The sequence below is a fragment of the Gymnodraco acuticeps genome, unplaced genomic scaffold (genome assembly GCF_902827175.1).
Source record: "Gymnodraco acuticeps unplaced genomic scaffold, fGymAcu1.1, whole genome shotgun sequence".
NCBI classification, from domain to species: Eukaryota; Metazoa; Chordata; class Actinopteri; order Perciformes; family Bathydraconidae; genus Gymnodraco; species Gymnodraco acuticeps.
The window spans coordinates 57835-74282 of NW_022989917.1; the positions used below are offsets into that span (position 1 = coordinate 57835).

General features: G+C 43.1%; 1 protein-coding gene across 4 annotated transcripts in view; it reads right to left on the bottom strand.

The window, feature by feature from the left end:
• Window positions 1-978: 978 nt before the first annotated feature.
• LOC117542249 (protein TASOR-like) overlaps window positions 979-16448 on the bottom strand; it is a 70459-nt gene continuing 54989 nt past the window's right edge. Inside the window, exons 25-29 of one of the 4 annotated variants that reach the window (XM_034209821.1) lie at window positions 9993-10171; window positions 9756-9905; window positions 8606-9323; window positions 8057-8123; window positions 979-2795 (exon numbers count right to left, since the gene is read on the bottom strand). In XM_034209821.1, the coding sequence (XP_034065712.1) occupies window positions 2391-2795; window positions 8057-8123; window positions 8606-9323; window positions 9756-9905; window positions 9993-10171 (1519 nt within the window). In that variant the 3' untranslated portion in view covers window positions 979-2390. Of the gene's footprint in view, window positions 2856-4476; window positions 5732-8056; window positions 8124-8605; window positions 9324-9755; window positions 9906-9992; window positions 10172-16448 lie in introns of those variants that run through there. The other 3 variants (XM_034209822.1, XM_034209819.1, XM_034209818.1) reach the window with 3 other exon arrangements.

Genomic DNA, 16448 nt, shown 5'->3' on the forward strand with positions numbered 1-16448 from the left:
TGACTTGCTTGACTCTCACCACAGTGACTTGGGACTTGCTTGATACTTGTAGGTCAAGACTTGAGACTTGCTCATGACTTGCACATGTAGGGCTTACTCCCACCTCTGCTCTTTATACATCCATGGTGTTTCAGGCAGGGAGGAAGACAATAACAATACGGTCTTGTTACAAAAAAAATTCAACAATAAAAACTCATTCACCTAAAGAATATATCTAGGATTAAAAGACTAATGTCACAGCAGGATTTGGAAAAACTTGTCCATGCTTTTATCTTCAGTAGACTCGACTACTGCAATGGTGTCTTCACAGGTCTCACTAAAAAATCTATTAGGAAGCTGCAGCTGATTCAGAACGCTGCTGCTCGAGTCCTCACTAACACTAAGAAAGTGGATCACATCACTCCTGTTCTGAAGTCTTTACACTTGCTTCCTGTGTGTCAAAGAATAGATTTCAAAATACTGCTGCTGGTTTATAAAGCACTGAATGGTTTAGCCCCAAAATACATTTCTGACCTTCTGCTAAATTATGAACCATCCAGATCTCTCAGGTCTTCAGGGACTGGTCAGCTTTCTGTCCCCAGAGTCAGAACTAAACATGGTAAAGCAGCGTTCAGTTATTATGCTCCAAATATCTGGAACAAACTCCCAGAAACCTGCAGGTCCGCTGCAACTCTGACTACTTTTAAATCCAGACTAAAGACTTTTATTTTTGTCGCTGCTTTTAATTGAACTATTCATATCTTAAACTGCACTGTAACTTTTATCCATGTAGTTTTTCTTTTAATGTTTATTTTTTCTTAATGTCTTTCGTTTTTTGTAAAGCACTTTGAATTGCCTTGTGTTGAAAGGTGCTATATAAATAAACTTAATTCATTGTAGAAGCTCTTATCTAAATTGAATTTTTTATTTTTTTTTCATTTCACAAGTATTCTGGTTTCGTTTCTACAGAAGAGGTCAAAAACATCTCGTGGCAAACTCAATGTTTACACAGGCAACTTTTAATACAAAAGAAATATGTAAAAAAACATTTAAAACATATTTTTAAGTTAAAACAAGTCTGTTACAAAGTCCCATCCTACTGAACAAACAACAGCAACTAAACACAAACAACTTGCAGGATGACAAACAAAATATTCGGTACAAAAGAAAATGTCCACTTGAAGAGATGTCTGTCCTATTTCAGTCCTTCACAGGTGATCCGGTCATATTCGTTCGCTGTAGAAAATGTCCTTTTGTAGAGAGGAATTAGTCGGTTTGTTGGAATAGAAAACTCGTCAAGCTGGTGGTGCGTTCAAGAAAGCTGGGAACCAGTCTTTTAACATTCTAATCAATGACAATTCTTAGAGCAGAGTACAGAAAAAAACCCAGTGAATATTTACTTGAAGCTTTTGAACTGATTAAATCTGAGACGATGTATTCAGTTTAAAAGCTGCATTTTACAAATGTACATTCAAGGTCAGAGATTAAATAAAAATATGGCATAGAAAATTGGCATTTGCTCACCTGTAATGTCTTTTTATCTCCTGCACATGTGTAACGATGCAGGGGATTTCCATTAGTGTTTTTCTGACAGGTCAACAGGTAGAGGTTACAGTAAGGTAGTAAAGGTTTTTATTCTGTTTTATAGCAGCTGATTTCGGCTGTGTCAACACAAACAACCACTTATTTTTGGTCCACACTCTGCATACGTCACAAGTTTTTTTTACTGGCCTACAATCAACTTTCTATGACGACATTTTAAGTGCTTTTGCAGTTAATTTTTGGAGATGGGAAGGCCGGTCATATTCTGAGAAAAAAAATCTGAATTTCCAAGAGTTAAGTTGTTAATTTACAAGAAAATCATTAGAGAAAAACGTTTAATTATGCGAGAAGTCAGACACTTGCAAGAAACAACTCAAATGTAATGCTTTGATTTTGTATGATGGGTACTTACTTAAATGGAAGACAATGCTCCCTGTTAAAGTACATGCGATTTGTCACAGAACACCACATTTTTGTATTCTACGCTAAAGGGCGCGTCCGTTTGTGTTAGCGATTTCTGCCAACCTTACCTGGTAGTATCTCCACCAAATAAAAGCAGAAGTGCATACTAAATAAAGTCAAGTCAGTATTTCCGACCTTCCTCCTGTTATCATGTTTCTGAACTTGAGTGACTAAAACATCCAGATTCTTGGACACCGTGATCAGTACCATGACGTTTTCATGATCAGGCATTATGAATAATAAAACTTGGAGCGGCATGCAGAGTGTGGTCACTTCTTTCTTCAGCCTGGCACCTGTCTGTATTCAGGGTGAGCATTTCCCTATCCTCTGTTAACAGACTGGTAGTGTTTGGATTTTTGGAGCAGGTGTGTGAACGTTACGAGCGTAACGTCAGTCAAATCGTCTCTCTACATCCCGTTGAAGCCTCCCCCTCTGTGGCCCCCCCTGAACCTGCTGCTGCCGCCCGGTACTTCAGGATTGTGGAACCCCCCGAGCAGTGGAAGGACCGTTAAGTCCCTGCTGGCTTGTTGGAAGCGCCAGTACAGGGCAGCAGCACCTGGACCCAGGCCACCTGGACCCAGGCCTCCTGGCCAGGCAGGCATGTGCCCTAGGAGGCCACCTCCACCACCAGTCAGGGGGCCTGGCATGGGGGTGAAAGGCTGGTTGGGGAATCGAGGCAGGTTGGTGGTCTGCAGGAGGCTGAAGCCCCCTGGCTGCTGCTGCTGGCTGTGCAGTGGTGGCTGTAGGAATGGTGGAGTCAGATGGAGCGGCAGGTTGTTCAGTTGCTGCAGACGTTGAAGGGGCAGCTGGATCTGTTGTAGACGGGGCAGAGCAGGAGTTGGGATGGGTTAGCCGGTGCTGATGGTTTTTCTCTTTTAAGGGGCAAAGATTAGCATTAGCATGGAGAACTCTGGAATACAAGGACCCTTGGATGAGAGGATGGAAGAGAACAAAATAGACAATGCACTTGGCAGACCAGGTGGTCTACTTGGCTTTATTCAGCAAAATAAAAATGTGCGTACAAAAACAATTATATATATATACAGAGTAAAAACTGTGACTTTGCTGTTCTTTGATTTCATAAGATTTCCCTTTTAAAAGAGTCTGGGACACAAAGCCAATGTCACCCTACCATTTGTAGGGTTACGTGCGCCCTGGACAGTATTTGGCTTTGTGAATTCAACATGTTGAATTGGCCAAAAAGTGTACCCCCAAAAGTCTGTTGGGAAGGGAACTCTCTAATTGTCTTTTCAGCTTAAGCAAGTCAGTGCACAAGAAGAGAAACTGAGGTAAGAAAAACAAAAAATGGGGACAGTCTCTTTTTGATTTCATCCTCATCTCATCTGATCATTCTATATTTCGGTTATTTTCAAATTGACATCTGCAAATCAAGTGAACCGGTGTAAAAATGGTTGGCAAACTGCTTTGTATTAATATCTGTTGCAAAACAAGGGCTTGTACATCTGCATTCTTGGGTGTTCTGGTTTCCCTTTATAAATGATAAATACTGTGTACTAGGGGTGTAACGGTATCCGTATTCGTCCCGTACCGTCACGGTTCGGACGTCACGGTTCGGCACATGGCGAATACGCCTTTTTTTACGAGTGGGAAAAAAGTCTGTCACTCAGGGCAGTATTACACTATATATAATCCAGGGGGCGGTATTGCGCCTAAAAGCCAGCCGCCCGTAAATAACAAATGAAGAACAAGAACAAAACACAACAAAACGAACACAATATATGAAGAAGAACAGTTAGCTATGGCTAGTTCACACAACACACAGGAGCTAGAAGACCCACCTGCTTCTTTTAAATCAGGTGTGTGGGAACATTTCGGGTTCCCTGTGGACTACAACAATGATGGGGTGCGAGTGGTGGATCGGACGAGGACGGTGTGTCGGCGTTGTTCGACAGCGGTGCGGTATGCTAGTGGTAACACGTCAAACATGCTCAATCACATCCGAGTCAGTCTCAGTCCCCAGCGAGAGGGTTTTCTCGACGGCAGGTGACATAGTTACCGCCAACAGATCTGCCCTCACTACTGACAACGTAGACAAACTCATCTTTTTGAAGAAAAACTTGAAAATAGAGTAAAGCTTGAGTACCTTTATTTAGGCATAATGGCCTCACACACTCACAAGTTAATTACACATGTTAGACATTGCTCCTAAAGGTACAGATTTTATTTTGTTTTATATTTATCATTGTATTTATTTTATATTTTGACATCAGGAGATGTTATACAGTTCTGTATTGCCTTTTATTGATTGTGATTGAAACACTTTCTTATTATTTATTTTAATATTTTCAAGACATTCTTTTTAGTTGTACAGCTTATTGAACCTTTTTGTTTGACATCAGCCATTATGAATAATATGGCCATCTGAGTGTGTGTGTGTGTGTTACTGTTTGTGGTTTGTTTTTAACTGTGTAATACAGTTAATGATTCCAAATGTTAGAGTTCCTTATTTTCATACCAAAACTTGCACTACTGTTAAAAATAAATAACAGCAAAAAAAAATTATGCATTTGGGACTTTTTTTTGCTTTTCCTTGTTGTACCGAACCGTGACCCCCAAACCGAGGTATGAACCGAACCGTGACTTCTGTGAACCGTTACACCCCTACTGTGTACCACCGCCTGCGGGTATGGAGTTATTTCCTCTCATGCAGATGCAGAACATGCTAGATGGCCATTGGCCGTGGTCTTTGCAGTGTTGCAAACTCGCATGAGGAAAAGGGGACTATTTTTGTTCAGTGTACAAAACACACCAAATTATAGGGCATGTTATCATATACATGGTTACAAATACTGACTGAATTAATACATTGATTAATCGCTGAATATCAAATTGTCATTGGTTATGTAGTAAAACATTTACAAAAGCAAGGCGTCCATTTTTGTATGAAAAGTTACTATTAGGTTTTTCCATCATGTGAGTCTTTAAAGTGTGGACTCCTTTTCCTGGCTCATGTAGGGAGCACTGGCATAATGCTCTCTTGCTCTGAGCTGTCTTCTAACACCGTCTCTTCTTTCACATTCTGCCCTGGGGGTCCCTTCCTCACTTGGGGTGTGATCCTTGCAATTGGTGTAGAGGTGTGTTGTGGAGACACAGCAAGGATACAGATCCTGGCCCCGTCCTGGGACTGGACCTCGCACCATGGGCCTTCTTTGTGGTCATAACAGGTCACTCCAGAGGCCAATCTATTTGGACCTTTTCCATGTGGCGGTGCCATGCTGGTAAAGACAACCATACTGTTAGCTTTGAGTTCCAAATACTGGTTGCCCGGCTTGAGGAATGGGGGGAATTCTGGTGTCCATCCCGGTCTGGCGTAGGTGATTTTCTTCCAAACCATGGGATTTGAAAGCTCCCTATAGCTGTATTTTTTTCCTGTGTGGCTGTACAGCTGCAAGCTCTGGCTCAGCCTTCGTGAGCAGGAGGGGATGTCTTCTGGCAGTGCACTCGGCCAGTCCAGTGTGATCAGGAGGGGGGAGCTTTCAGCATGGCCGTGCTGAACAGGGGGGAAGGGCCTATAGCGGGACCTAGTATGAGGCTTTCGCTTGGGCGTTTGGCTGGGTCTTGCTGAACAGGAGTGGGGGAACTTCTTGGAAAACTCCATCCCAGCTGTGACAATGGCGCAGTTGCTTGTGTTTCCAGATTGTGTAAAATCCATTTCCTTCTGGGAACATGTGGTAGAAGATGCATGGGTTGTGTCATGGTCAAGCCCGTCTTCCCCTCGAGTTATGGCCTAAGGGTAAGGCAGCAAATTAGTGATCTGTGTAAACCAATCTCCTGTTCTACTGCTTTGAAAGCATTCTGCTTCCCAGTAGTGTACCCATTATGATTGGCATGACTTTTGGCAATGCTACTAGGCCTTGGGCTGTCCCATTTTGGCACAGGTACAACTCCCCGGTTGAAGGGTATCCCTCAGTGTCCTCAAGTACTCTGGTGGAGAGAAAGCTGCAGTGGGGCTTTTAGAGGAAACTATTGAGGAGTATAGAGTTTGATCCTCGTCACCTTCAAAGGCCAACTGTTGTTGGTCTTTGGCTTATCCCTGCTCCACTTCCTGCATGAGATTGTTAAACGTTCGGTAGGTTAGTCGTGAGGGGCTGGATCCTAAGATGACTGTTCTTGGAGATTGTTTGTTTTTGTTGGGGACAGCGTAAAGCCCAAGTTACATCTGTGACATCAATCATAGCCCATTAAAAGGAGCATTTTATATTCTGTGTTAGAAGCAATGCACAACTTTAAAAAAGTAATTCCCAACAAGGGTAAGATTTCTTTTTTTCTGGTTCTGCACAGCCTTTGCCATGCAGCTTTTTCCCATTTAGGGAGGTGTTGTTTCTGGTGAGCTCCAGAAGTTTGTGACTGACAATGGGTGACTTCCCGCTCATGTGGGTGTTTCCTGGTTATCCAGGGAATTTTAAGGCTAATAATAGCCTTTCCCTCTATGTATAGAGGGTTTAAACATGTCACATGGATTCTGTGATGTTGGTTTTCCAATAGGAGGTGCACCCGACTGAACGGGTACTGGCCAATATATTTCCCTTTCAAGGATGAATCTCCAGGTTTAATTCTGGTGGTTGGGTATATATTCCGGCAGAGGAGCCAGGTAGGTTATCTCCCATGTGAGGGTTTTTCAATCAGAATTTTTTACAGAACTGTAAACATTTAGTGGAAGATCAGGAGGTGTCATGAAGTGTCTGATCTCTCGATCGCCCTCGTAGTCAGGTGGTTATATCCAGAGTCTTGATTACGGCCTTGGGCGCTTTGCTGCTTGTCATACCCCACATTCCCCCCTCTCATTTCCATATTAAATGTGTCTTCCCTAGAACTTATGATTTTTCTTAATTACGTTTTCTTGCAAAAATAAACTTGGAAAAGGGCAATGGGTATAGTATTTAGGGGTATCTATTAAGATATGGAAGACAATATTCAAAAGATGTTTTTGTTAGTGTATAGAAGAGAGAAAATCACCATGTTTATATTTACCTCCACATGTAACCCAATGTTTCAACAGCAGCTCAGAAAAGACAAACAACTGTGGCTTTAGAGATGGCCTCTGGGATTTATACATTACCTGAAGCTTGTAAAACAGCTGTAAAGCCAGTCGCTGCCTGCAATTCCGTTGTTCTTGAATTTGATTTGTCACATGGATGACCTCTGAGCGATGTGAAGGTCTTAAAACACTGTGGTGTTAAAGCGGTTTTGTACTCGGTAAATCTTTTTAAATCTGTTGTACTCCTCAACAGGGATTTCCTAACTGTATGCCTTCTGCCTGGACACTTTCTTCTCCTTTCTCTCTTAGGCTGGATTCACACCAAATCAGGGTGTGGGATTTTCACTTAATGGCCCTTTATCAGCAATAGACCTCACAAGGATTAAATATTTTTGAAACCCTCATTAGAGGGCTGTACAATGTTGGATTCTTGTTAGCATGAATGGCCACTGCAGTGTGACATGGGGTTGTTTTTCCTCCAGATGTTTATCCTAGCTAGTTAAGGTTTTTTGGTATGATGGCTATTTGTCGGATTCAACAGCATGAGTTTATGACATATATTTGTGTCAAGAACTGTACACTTTGCTCATCATTCCCATGGCCAAAGTTATGTTTCCTTTTGTCTTCATGTTGTTCCAGAAGGAACTGACCTCATCTCTTGAGTCTGAGGTAAAGACGCTCACTTTCTGTGCTTGTATAGGTTACTCTGTTGAATACAACTATGTATGTCTATAGTTTTTTGTTTGATAAATAACTAACTAAGTTGACCTTTGTAACCATTGGTTCGGCCCCTGTTTGGGCACCATGTAAGACTGTTGGACTCAAAATCGAATAAAGGTATCAATGTGGACAGGGATCGGTAGGCTAGAGCCGTTTCAACAAATGGATTGTGTTTCTGACAAATACTGATATCTAAAGCGTAAACTAGCATAAATCCTTGAGGTAGCAGCATAGTCGCAAGATGAACGGTTAAATTGCACAAAATAAAGAGGAATGTGACTTAATTGGAATGTGGCATTGGCTGCCAAGCAGTGCCTTGATTGAGACCTGCGTTAAGCCAGTAATTCCTGTTACCTTGGTAACACTGGCAGTGCCAGTTGGTGCTGCATCTCCTCTTATTGGTTGTTCCCGAACCACGTCTCTACCGAAAGAAAACAAAAAGCGGTTCAGTAGCAACATACAGGCAATCTACAGGAGATAAATCACACATTTACAAAATAGCAATTCTCAATATGCCAGGTTTATACTGTATTATATTTAGACAGGCTTTGTTTACAGCTGCATGCAATTCAGACATTAGAATTTGATATTCTTTGGTGAAGTGAAATTGTTCCTTAGGAAAAAATATTTTGCTTATAATAAAAAATCTCAAGTTTAAAGATTTAGCTTTAAACTAAATCCTTGTTATGACAGAGTAATCTCTTTAGTGGACACCAACATATTCTATTTTTAACAAAAAGTATTTAATTTCACTATGATTAAAATCAGCTATACATTTTAATAAAAAAAACAACAAGGTTATTTTATTGTTAGTGAGTAGTGGCACCATTGTCAGTTATTATGTTATTATACATTTCTTTACAAAACTTTACCCCGAAAGTTCAGTTTTAGTCGTTCACTCACCTTGATCGGTCGCCTACAGGACAGGCTGTGGTACTGGAAGAGGCTGCAGAACTTGTAGCTGCTTCGGGAAATAAAGGCTCTCCTTGCTGATCAGCTTTCTCTTTCCCATCATCAGTTGCGTGCGTCTGGGAACTCAGTCCCGTCACTACAGCTTTGCTTTGATTGGACGAAGGGGTAGACGTGTCAGTATTCCTGGGGTCTTGGCTTCCTCCCAGTGCTCCCACCACTCTTACTGGAGGACCATCTCTGTGACCTCCAGCCTCTCCTCCTCCCCTCCTCTGTCCCTCAGTGAGAGTCGCTGCCCCGCCTTGCCTCTTCTCCTCCTCCATCGTCTCCTGCTTTAATGCTGAGTGGATTAACTCCAAAGTGGCTGCCACTGCTTTTCTGTCCTGAGTGACCTGGACTGACTCAGTGAGACCTTTCTGAGGTAGAGGAGGGGAGGTGGGACCGCTACCTGTAGGAACAACATTGACAGGGAAGTTCTTCAGGGAGTGGAGGCTTAGCTCTGCCTGAGAGGCCAATTGGCGCTCGGCTCGTAACTGTGAGATGGCTCGTCGGAGAACCTCGTAGTCTGTTTCTGAGTGAAGCGGCACTCCTTCCTTACAGGAAGCATCCGGAACAAGCTGGTCTGACAGATGAGAAAGAGCAGGGGGAATGAAGTCGGGTTGCTGGTGGAGATGTTGGGGTTGATCATGAGAGGAGAGGGAAGGGATGTGTTCTGGGAAGATACAAAGAGAACGATCAGACACAAAGTCACTGAGACAAAGATATCTCAGGAGACCTGAGGACAGTAGAAGACAGCAGAGAGATCTAGGATAAATGTTCCCAGCTATTTAGACCTAATATCCTGAAATTACATCTACATTTCTTTTTGTAATCCAATTCATTTAGAATAAAGACATTTACCATTTACCAATGCACACTCTAATTACTGCCGGAATTTTAACAAAGACTTTGTAAAGAGGATTGTCCAAACTGGGGATTACATTGGTAGTACAGGGGGCTGATTCACAATAAACCAATTGGGGCCAAATTCCACTACCTATCTATGGGAGAAAGATATACTACCATATAGTTTAATGCTGAATTGGTACTTATTCATTTAATTGAAGTTACATATTTTACAAATTTCACAAACACCACAACTGACCTTTGGGAGACAGCACGTCATCTATGATTGGCTGCCTTTTCTTGATGTCATGGTGACCAACCAGTCTGCCGAAGTCGTGCAGGATTTCTTCAAAACTGGCCACGATGATGCCACTATTTGAGTGGTCAGGGAACTTCTCAAAATTATGCTCTGAGGAAAAAGGAAAGTAACGTCAGTACTATAAATCAGGTGGTAAAGTAAGATTTCAAATCCAATCAGGTAATCGCACATGCGTACCAGTGAGGAACACTGTGTGTCGGAACTGTGTGTATCGGGCCTGGAGCTCCAGCAGACAGACCAGGTCGGGTGACTGAAGGTTCATCATGTCGCAGTTATGATACGGGAGGAACTCAACAATCTGCCGCTTCTGATAGGCTGACAGTACATCCAGTAGGTTGGCTGCATCTCTCCGGAATCTGACAACCAAAAAAACATTCAACCTGACCCATGGTAACAATGTTCATGGAACACTAATACATAGACATATAAAGACAGTGGTTTTAGATTTAGTTTTTAATAAAAACTGTCTTAGCACTTGTTAGAACCACTGTCAAGATAAATGAAAATCATGAGTTTCATAACATTCGTTTCGGTGTCTCTATGGGATGCACCTCCCCAGATATACATCAGAAGCATCAATCCTGATTGACTGGTGATCTTGTCGACCACGTCAGGGAATCCACATACCCTTAAAGTAGCTTGCGCTCCGTCACATTCAAACATCTCTTCTCGCTTCGGAGCACATGAGCCTGTTTTTCAGGCCTCAGGCTCGAAAATGTCATGTCCAGAACAAATGACTATATCTTCACTTCTAAAAAGGGGAAAATTAATAATCTTTTTTCTCAAAGCAATGATAAACCTGTGAGTTGGATGTAGAAAAGTCAGAATCAATATAGATGTTTTTATTTTTAAAGTAAATTCAGATTGCACATAGTAATTTTTTTTTAAAATTATAGTTTCCGTCCAAAAAAAACCCCCAGCCCTCACCATCCACTCTGCCCTCTCACACCTGGACCAGAGCAACACATATGTGAGAATGCTGTTCATTGATTACAGTTCAGCGTTCAACACCATTGTGCCCTCCAAGCTGGTCATCAAGCTCAGAGACCTCGGGTTCAACAGCGCCCACTGTGACTGGATCCTGAACTTCCTGACGGGCGGACCCCAGGCAGTGCGGGTGGGAAACATCACATCCTCCACCCTGATCCTCAACACCGGAGCCCCTCGTGCTCAGCCCTCTCCTCTACTCCCAGTTCACTCACGACCGCGTGGCCATACACAGCTCCAACACCATCGTGAAGTTTGCTGACGACACGACCGGCGTCGGCCAGATCACCGGCGGCAACGAGACGGCATACAGAGAGGAGGTCGAAAACCTGACATCGTGGTGCCAGGATAACAACCTCCATCTCAACGTCAGCAAAACAAAGGAGCTGATTTTGGACTACAGGAAGCAGCAGAGAGAGGGTCACGCCCCCATCGCCATCAATGGGACTACGGTGGAGAGAGTCAGCAGCTTCAGGTTCCTCGGTGTCCACATCACTGAGGACCTGAGATGGACTCTTCACACCACCACCATCACCAAAACAGCTCGACAGCGGCTCTTCTTCCTCCGCAGGCTGAGGAGGTTCAACATGGACTCCAGGATACTCTGCAACTTCTACAGGTGCACCATAGAGAGGATCCTGACCTTCTACAGGTGCACCATAGAGAGGATCCTGACCGGCTGCATCACGGCCTGGTACGGCAGCTGCACCGCCCTCAATCGTAAGGCTTTACAGAGGGTGGTGAAAACTGCAGAGCACATCACCAGGACGGAGCTGCCTTCCATAGAGGACCTTTACTCCCAGCGGCTCAGGAAGAAAGCCCTCAGGATTACAAAAGACCCACATCACCCCAGCACTAAACTGTTCTGTCTGCTGCCGTTTGGCAGGCGTTACCGCAGCATCAAGACTAAAACCACCAGATTCAGAGACAGTTTCGTACCACAGGCAATAAGACTATTAAACACCTTTACTTGAAACATCATAACATTAATCTGGCTGCTACTTAGGAATTATTTATCTAATATATCATTCCAATCACTTGCACTATTTCACCATTTCACTTTTTTTCGGTTTATCTGTTTTATTGTGTTGCACTGTTGGAGGAGCCTGTGACCTAAGATTTTCATCGTCATAACTACACTGTAGCTATCCATGTATGACCAATAAAAGCCTTGAACTTGAACCTTGAAAACCACCCTTGAATGATGGGATAGTAGCCAAAAACCTTTAGGAATCCAAATTATAACATATAATAAGTACTCTGTATCAAGATTGATGCAAAACAAGTGAAATTTGACCTTTTTAGAGAGATTTAGAAGAAGAAAAACCCACCTCCACCATATCTCTGGAACCCATTGGTCGATTTTTATGATTGACACCTCTTTGTAACCGTTACGCAGCCTCTACACGGCAGTGTGCGTTGAAGCTTGCCGGCGGGTGTGTCTGAAGCTCGGCCAACAACCAATCACATGAATCTCCCGCCCCGGACACACAAGCACGCGGTTTGATTGCCAGAGCTACTGGCATATGATTTGATTGTCTGACGCTTCCGTCGAAGCTTGAAAAGTTGAACTTTTCTCAACTTTTGAAGCGAGCAAAGGAGGCAAAGCGAAGCGACGGAACCACAATGCCAGGGTATATGCAGGAATCCTGAAGTCAAATTTAATACCTTTTAAGACCTTTTTTTAAGACCCTTTCCATACTTTTTAAGACCTCATCGCAACTTCGAGTTCTAACCGGTTACATTGGTGACACACTTTACCTCACATTTACTATATTGATTGTAAGATAGCACAACTAAACAGAGTGCAGACAGACTACTGAAGCCTCCTCTCCACATGAACTTCAACCTCTCTGTGAAAGTCAGGTTTAATGCAGTATGCTGCTTTGTTGCTTCTGTACTCTGTGCTCTTTCATTCCAGTAGAACTCCTCAGAAACCATTAGAAACCAGTATTTGACCAATAAACAAAACAATTGACAAAACTTTGAACTATGAAATATATTAAACTTTGGTGAGCTTCAGTGGGGTAATGCCATATAGGAGCTCCCTCACAAATACCCAGGGGTTAAATTGGGCTGGGGCTGTCCGGGGCTAAGCCCGGCACATAGGACGATGCTCTGACGTCATCACCCTCACACATTTGTCATATGTTTACAAAAAACGATATATGTTAAGACTTTTCTCGTTCTTAATATAGACTATATTTAGGGTCGATATGTGTTGACCTTACTTTAAAATAGCAGATCTCTGTGACCGGATATAGTTTGGCTTAGACCCCGGCCCCACGAGGACGCATACAGTAAAACGCATACGCAAACGCAAAAAAGCCTTCCGTTCACACGCATTCGATTCATTAACGTGTCCGTTCACACTAGACCGCTGGAAATGCTGGAAACGCTGTAGTACATATGCCAGGCCTGTAAGTGGCGCTGCTGCTGCCACAAAATACACCAAAAGCAGCGAAGAAGACCCCGGAGCATGGTTGTCATGGTTGCCCTTCTGTTTATTCTCCGCGGTGGACGGCGTGTTTTCCTGCTGTATATCTCTCAGGTAGTCCACCAGCAGATAAACCCCCCCCCACCCTAGGGCTGTGCAATTTAATCGATCCTGCGATATATATCGATATTTAGTTTTCCGAGAAAGTATCGATATTTCAGCCGTGGGTATCAATACATTAATTCTGATAACTGTGTTCGTTATTCTCGCGTCCAGGAGAGAAGCTTTAAAAAGGAGACTAATTGAGTCTCTGAGAAGGTTCAAATGTATACTTTAAAATAGAAAGTGCGGTAATGTTACAAGCAGAAGATGGTTCAGTCAGAAAAACAGCTGTGTACTGGCTCTCATGAGCAAAGGGAAGAGAGCGAGCTCCACCTTTCCAGCTGTTAAATATCCTCTGCTGGCTCCTCCCTGTGGGCCGGTTGGCGCTGCTGGGGGCCGGCCCTCCACGTCTCCAATGTTCGTTGTTGCGCATAACAGAGGATTCAGACATTGTACATTAAATATATAACTAAACACGCCTTTTCTCCTCCTTATCTCTTTCATGACTTTTCATTTAATACATTTTAAACGCTGTAATCAATACTCCAAAAATACCTCACGGCTGGTATCATTTCCGGTAGTTACGGATGTTGTCTCATGCTACCCACGTCTGTAAACAAACGTATTCAAATAAACTGTACCTTCATTTAATATTCAGCAATAATAATATCTCGACGTCTATAGTTGTAGTGTTGAAATCAGTAGGTTTCGGTGTGCAACACTCCGTGTCATATCGCTACTAAATTCACCTCTATAGTAAATGGTATATTAGCCACATGCTAAATGCTAACCGGAGATGAAGGATTTTCAGAATAAAAGCTTAACAACTGATTGTGCACAAGAACTTCTGGTTTTTCAGTATAAAACAGCATTTAAACTGACGGTATGTTTAAGGTACTTTATGCCATCAAAACATTGATTTTAATTTCTAACAAGTCCCATTCAAATCCCCCGTGTTCCGCCACCTGCTGCACCTTTTAATTCTCCATTGTCCATTGTGATACTGCCCTTTATGTACTTACGTTTCAAAGGCTTGTAAGCTACAGTTTGCACTGTTTCAATAAATGAAACTAATTTTCATTTATGGTCCATTTTCTGAAAGTGAAAGCCTTCAGGGCTTGCCTCACGCATTTCCGGCTACGCAAATATATTCTTTTCAGATCATGTCTGCGTTTGCTGGGGCTCATGTTGTCAGCCATCCTGGTAGTACGGCTGGGCCGCTTATACATGAGGAATTTCCAGCACTGGGTAGCTGCCTTCAGACTGGACCCCTTGCGCCATGGCTCCCGGAGATGGACACTGGAATGAGCAATGGCACTGCGCCACTGGCCGGCCCCGGCTTTCCTGACAGAGGGCGTGCCTATGGGCAATGTCTTAGACGGAAGTCTGTCGGGCTGGGGCGGAGTATACAAGGGTCGATCTGTGAGGGGTCTCTGTAGCAAATATCTCTAGCGATCACATATAAACTATCTGGAGCTTTTAGCGTTGTTTATCACCCTAAAACGCTTGCTGCCATTTCTCTGTTCTTTGTATCAAAGATGGCAAACCATTTACCAGGGAGCGGCTCTCCCACTGGATTGTGGGAGTGATAGCTCTGGCTTATACGACTCAGGGTTTGCAGGCACCAACGGGCCTGCAGGCTCATTCTACTCGTGGCCTGGCTACTTCCTGGGCCTTTTTAAGGGGGTTTCTATCCAGGACATTTGTGCAGCAGCGAGCTGGTCTTAACCACTCACTTAGTCCGTTTTTACAGATGAGATTGGATGTCTCTGCTCCAAGCGTGGCCCATGCAGTGCTGGGCTCAGGGCCCGCGTTGGGACGGAGTTCTACCTGTTGACACCTCTCTGCTGAACAACCTCAACGGCTTCTTTGCACGCTTTGAAGCGCAGAACAGCACACCTGCGCAGAAAACAACGCCTCCACCCAACGACCAGGCTATCTGTCTGTCCCCAGGCAGTGTGAGGAGCACACTGTTAAGGATTAACACCCGGAAAGCCTCTGGGCCTGACAACATTATTATTGTTATTGATTAATGCATCAGTGTTTCTTAGGGTCAAAAACACTAAACTCACAACTTAAAATGAAAGCGTTTAGTTTATTTAATAAAAGAGCACATGTTCAATGTGAAAAGTGACCGTTGATATAGATTAGTTGCAATTTGGTGCTATATATATATATATAAAAAATAAAATTAAAAAAAATTATAATTTTGTTTTCTTTTTTTTAAACACCTTGAATTTCAGGGGGGGCGCGGGGCTCCGTTGCCGGGGCGCAGCGCCCCTCCAAGACAATGGTACGGGAAACACTGTATAGGATATACATATTGTGTATATAGGATATACATATTTTATACATATCTTTATATTGTATTTTTTTATTGGGATTGTTGGAAACGTCATTTCGATCTCTCTGTCTGTACACACAAACTGAAAGATTGACATTAAAGTTGACTTTGAGTACTGGTGGTTTTTCGATATAAGCATGTCTGGCAATACGGGAGTCTCCATATCTCATAGTGAGATATTGAAACAAATGTTATGAATGAGAACTATAGGTTGTGAGTGAGATGCATCACCAGACAGCCCTTCTTGCTGAGGCGAAGCAAGATGCTTATTTTGAATGACGCTGTGCTGTAGCGCAAGCTACTTTAAGGGTGGGTGGATTCCCTGACATAGTCCTCAAGATCACCAGCCAATCAGGATTGGCGTATTGAGATTAATTCTTCTGAGGTATACACAGGGAGGCGCATCCCTTAGTGAGACATCTCACTTATGTTACTCTGAGAACCAGGGTTATGCTTGTAAACTATGGATGACTACGTGGCTTAATGGTAGGATTATCCACAAAACACGTATAGATGAGAGCAGCGCTAATGTCACTTCCGGGCAAAATTACGCCCTCGCCCACTTTCCAGTGAAATCTACGGCGCAAAAACCCAACAAATAAAGGAGGAGGAGGGGTCTACTTTGAATTTTGTGTTGACAAACTGCAACCACACAACAGCCACACAATATGTAATGTATTGGGCCTTTACCCAAATCTGAAAATAACAAGGCTACATTTCTAAATGTTTATTAAGTGTAAATAGGTGTTCGACTCAAAATCCA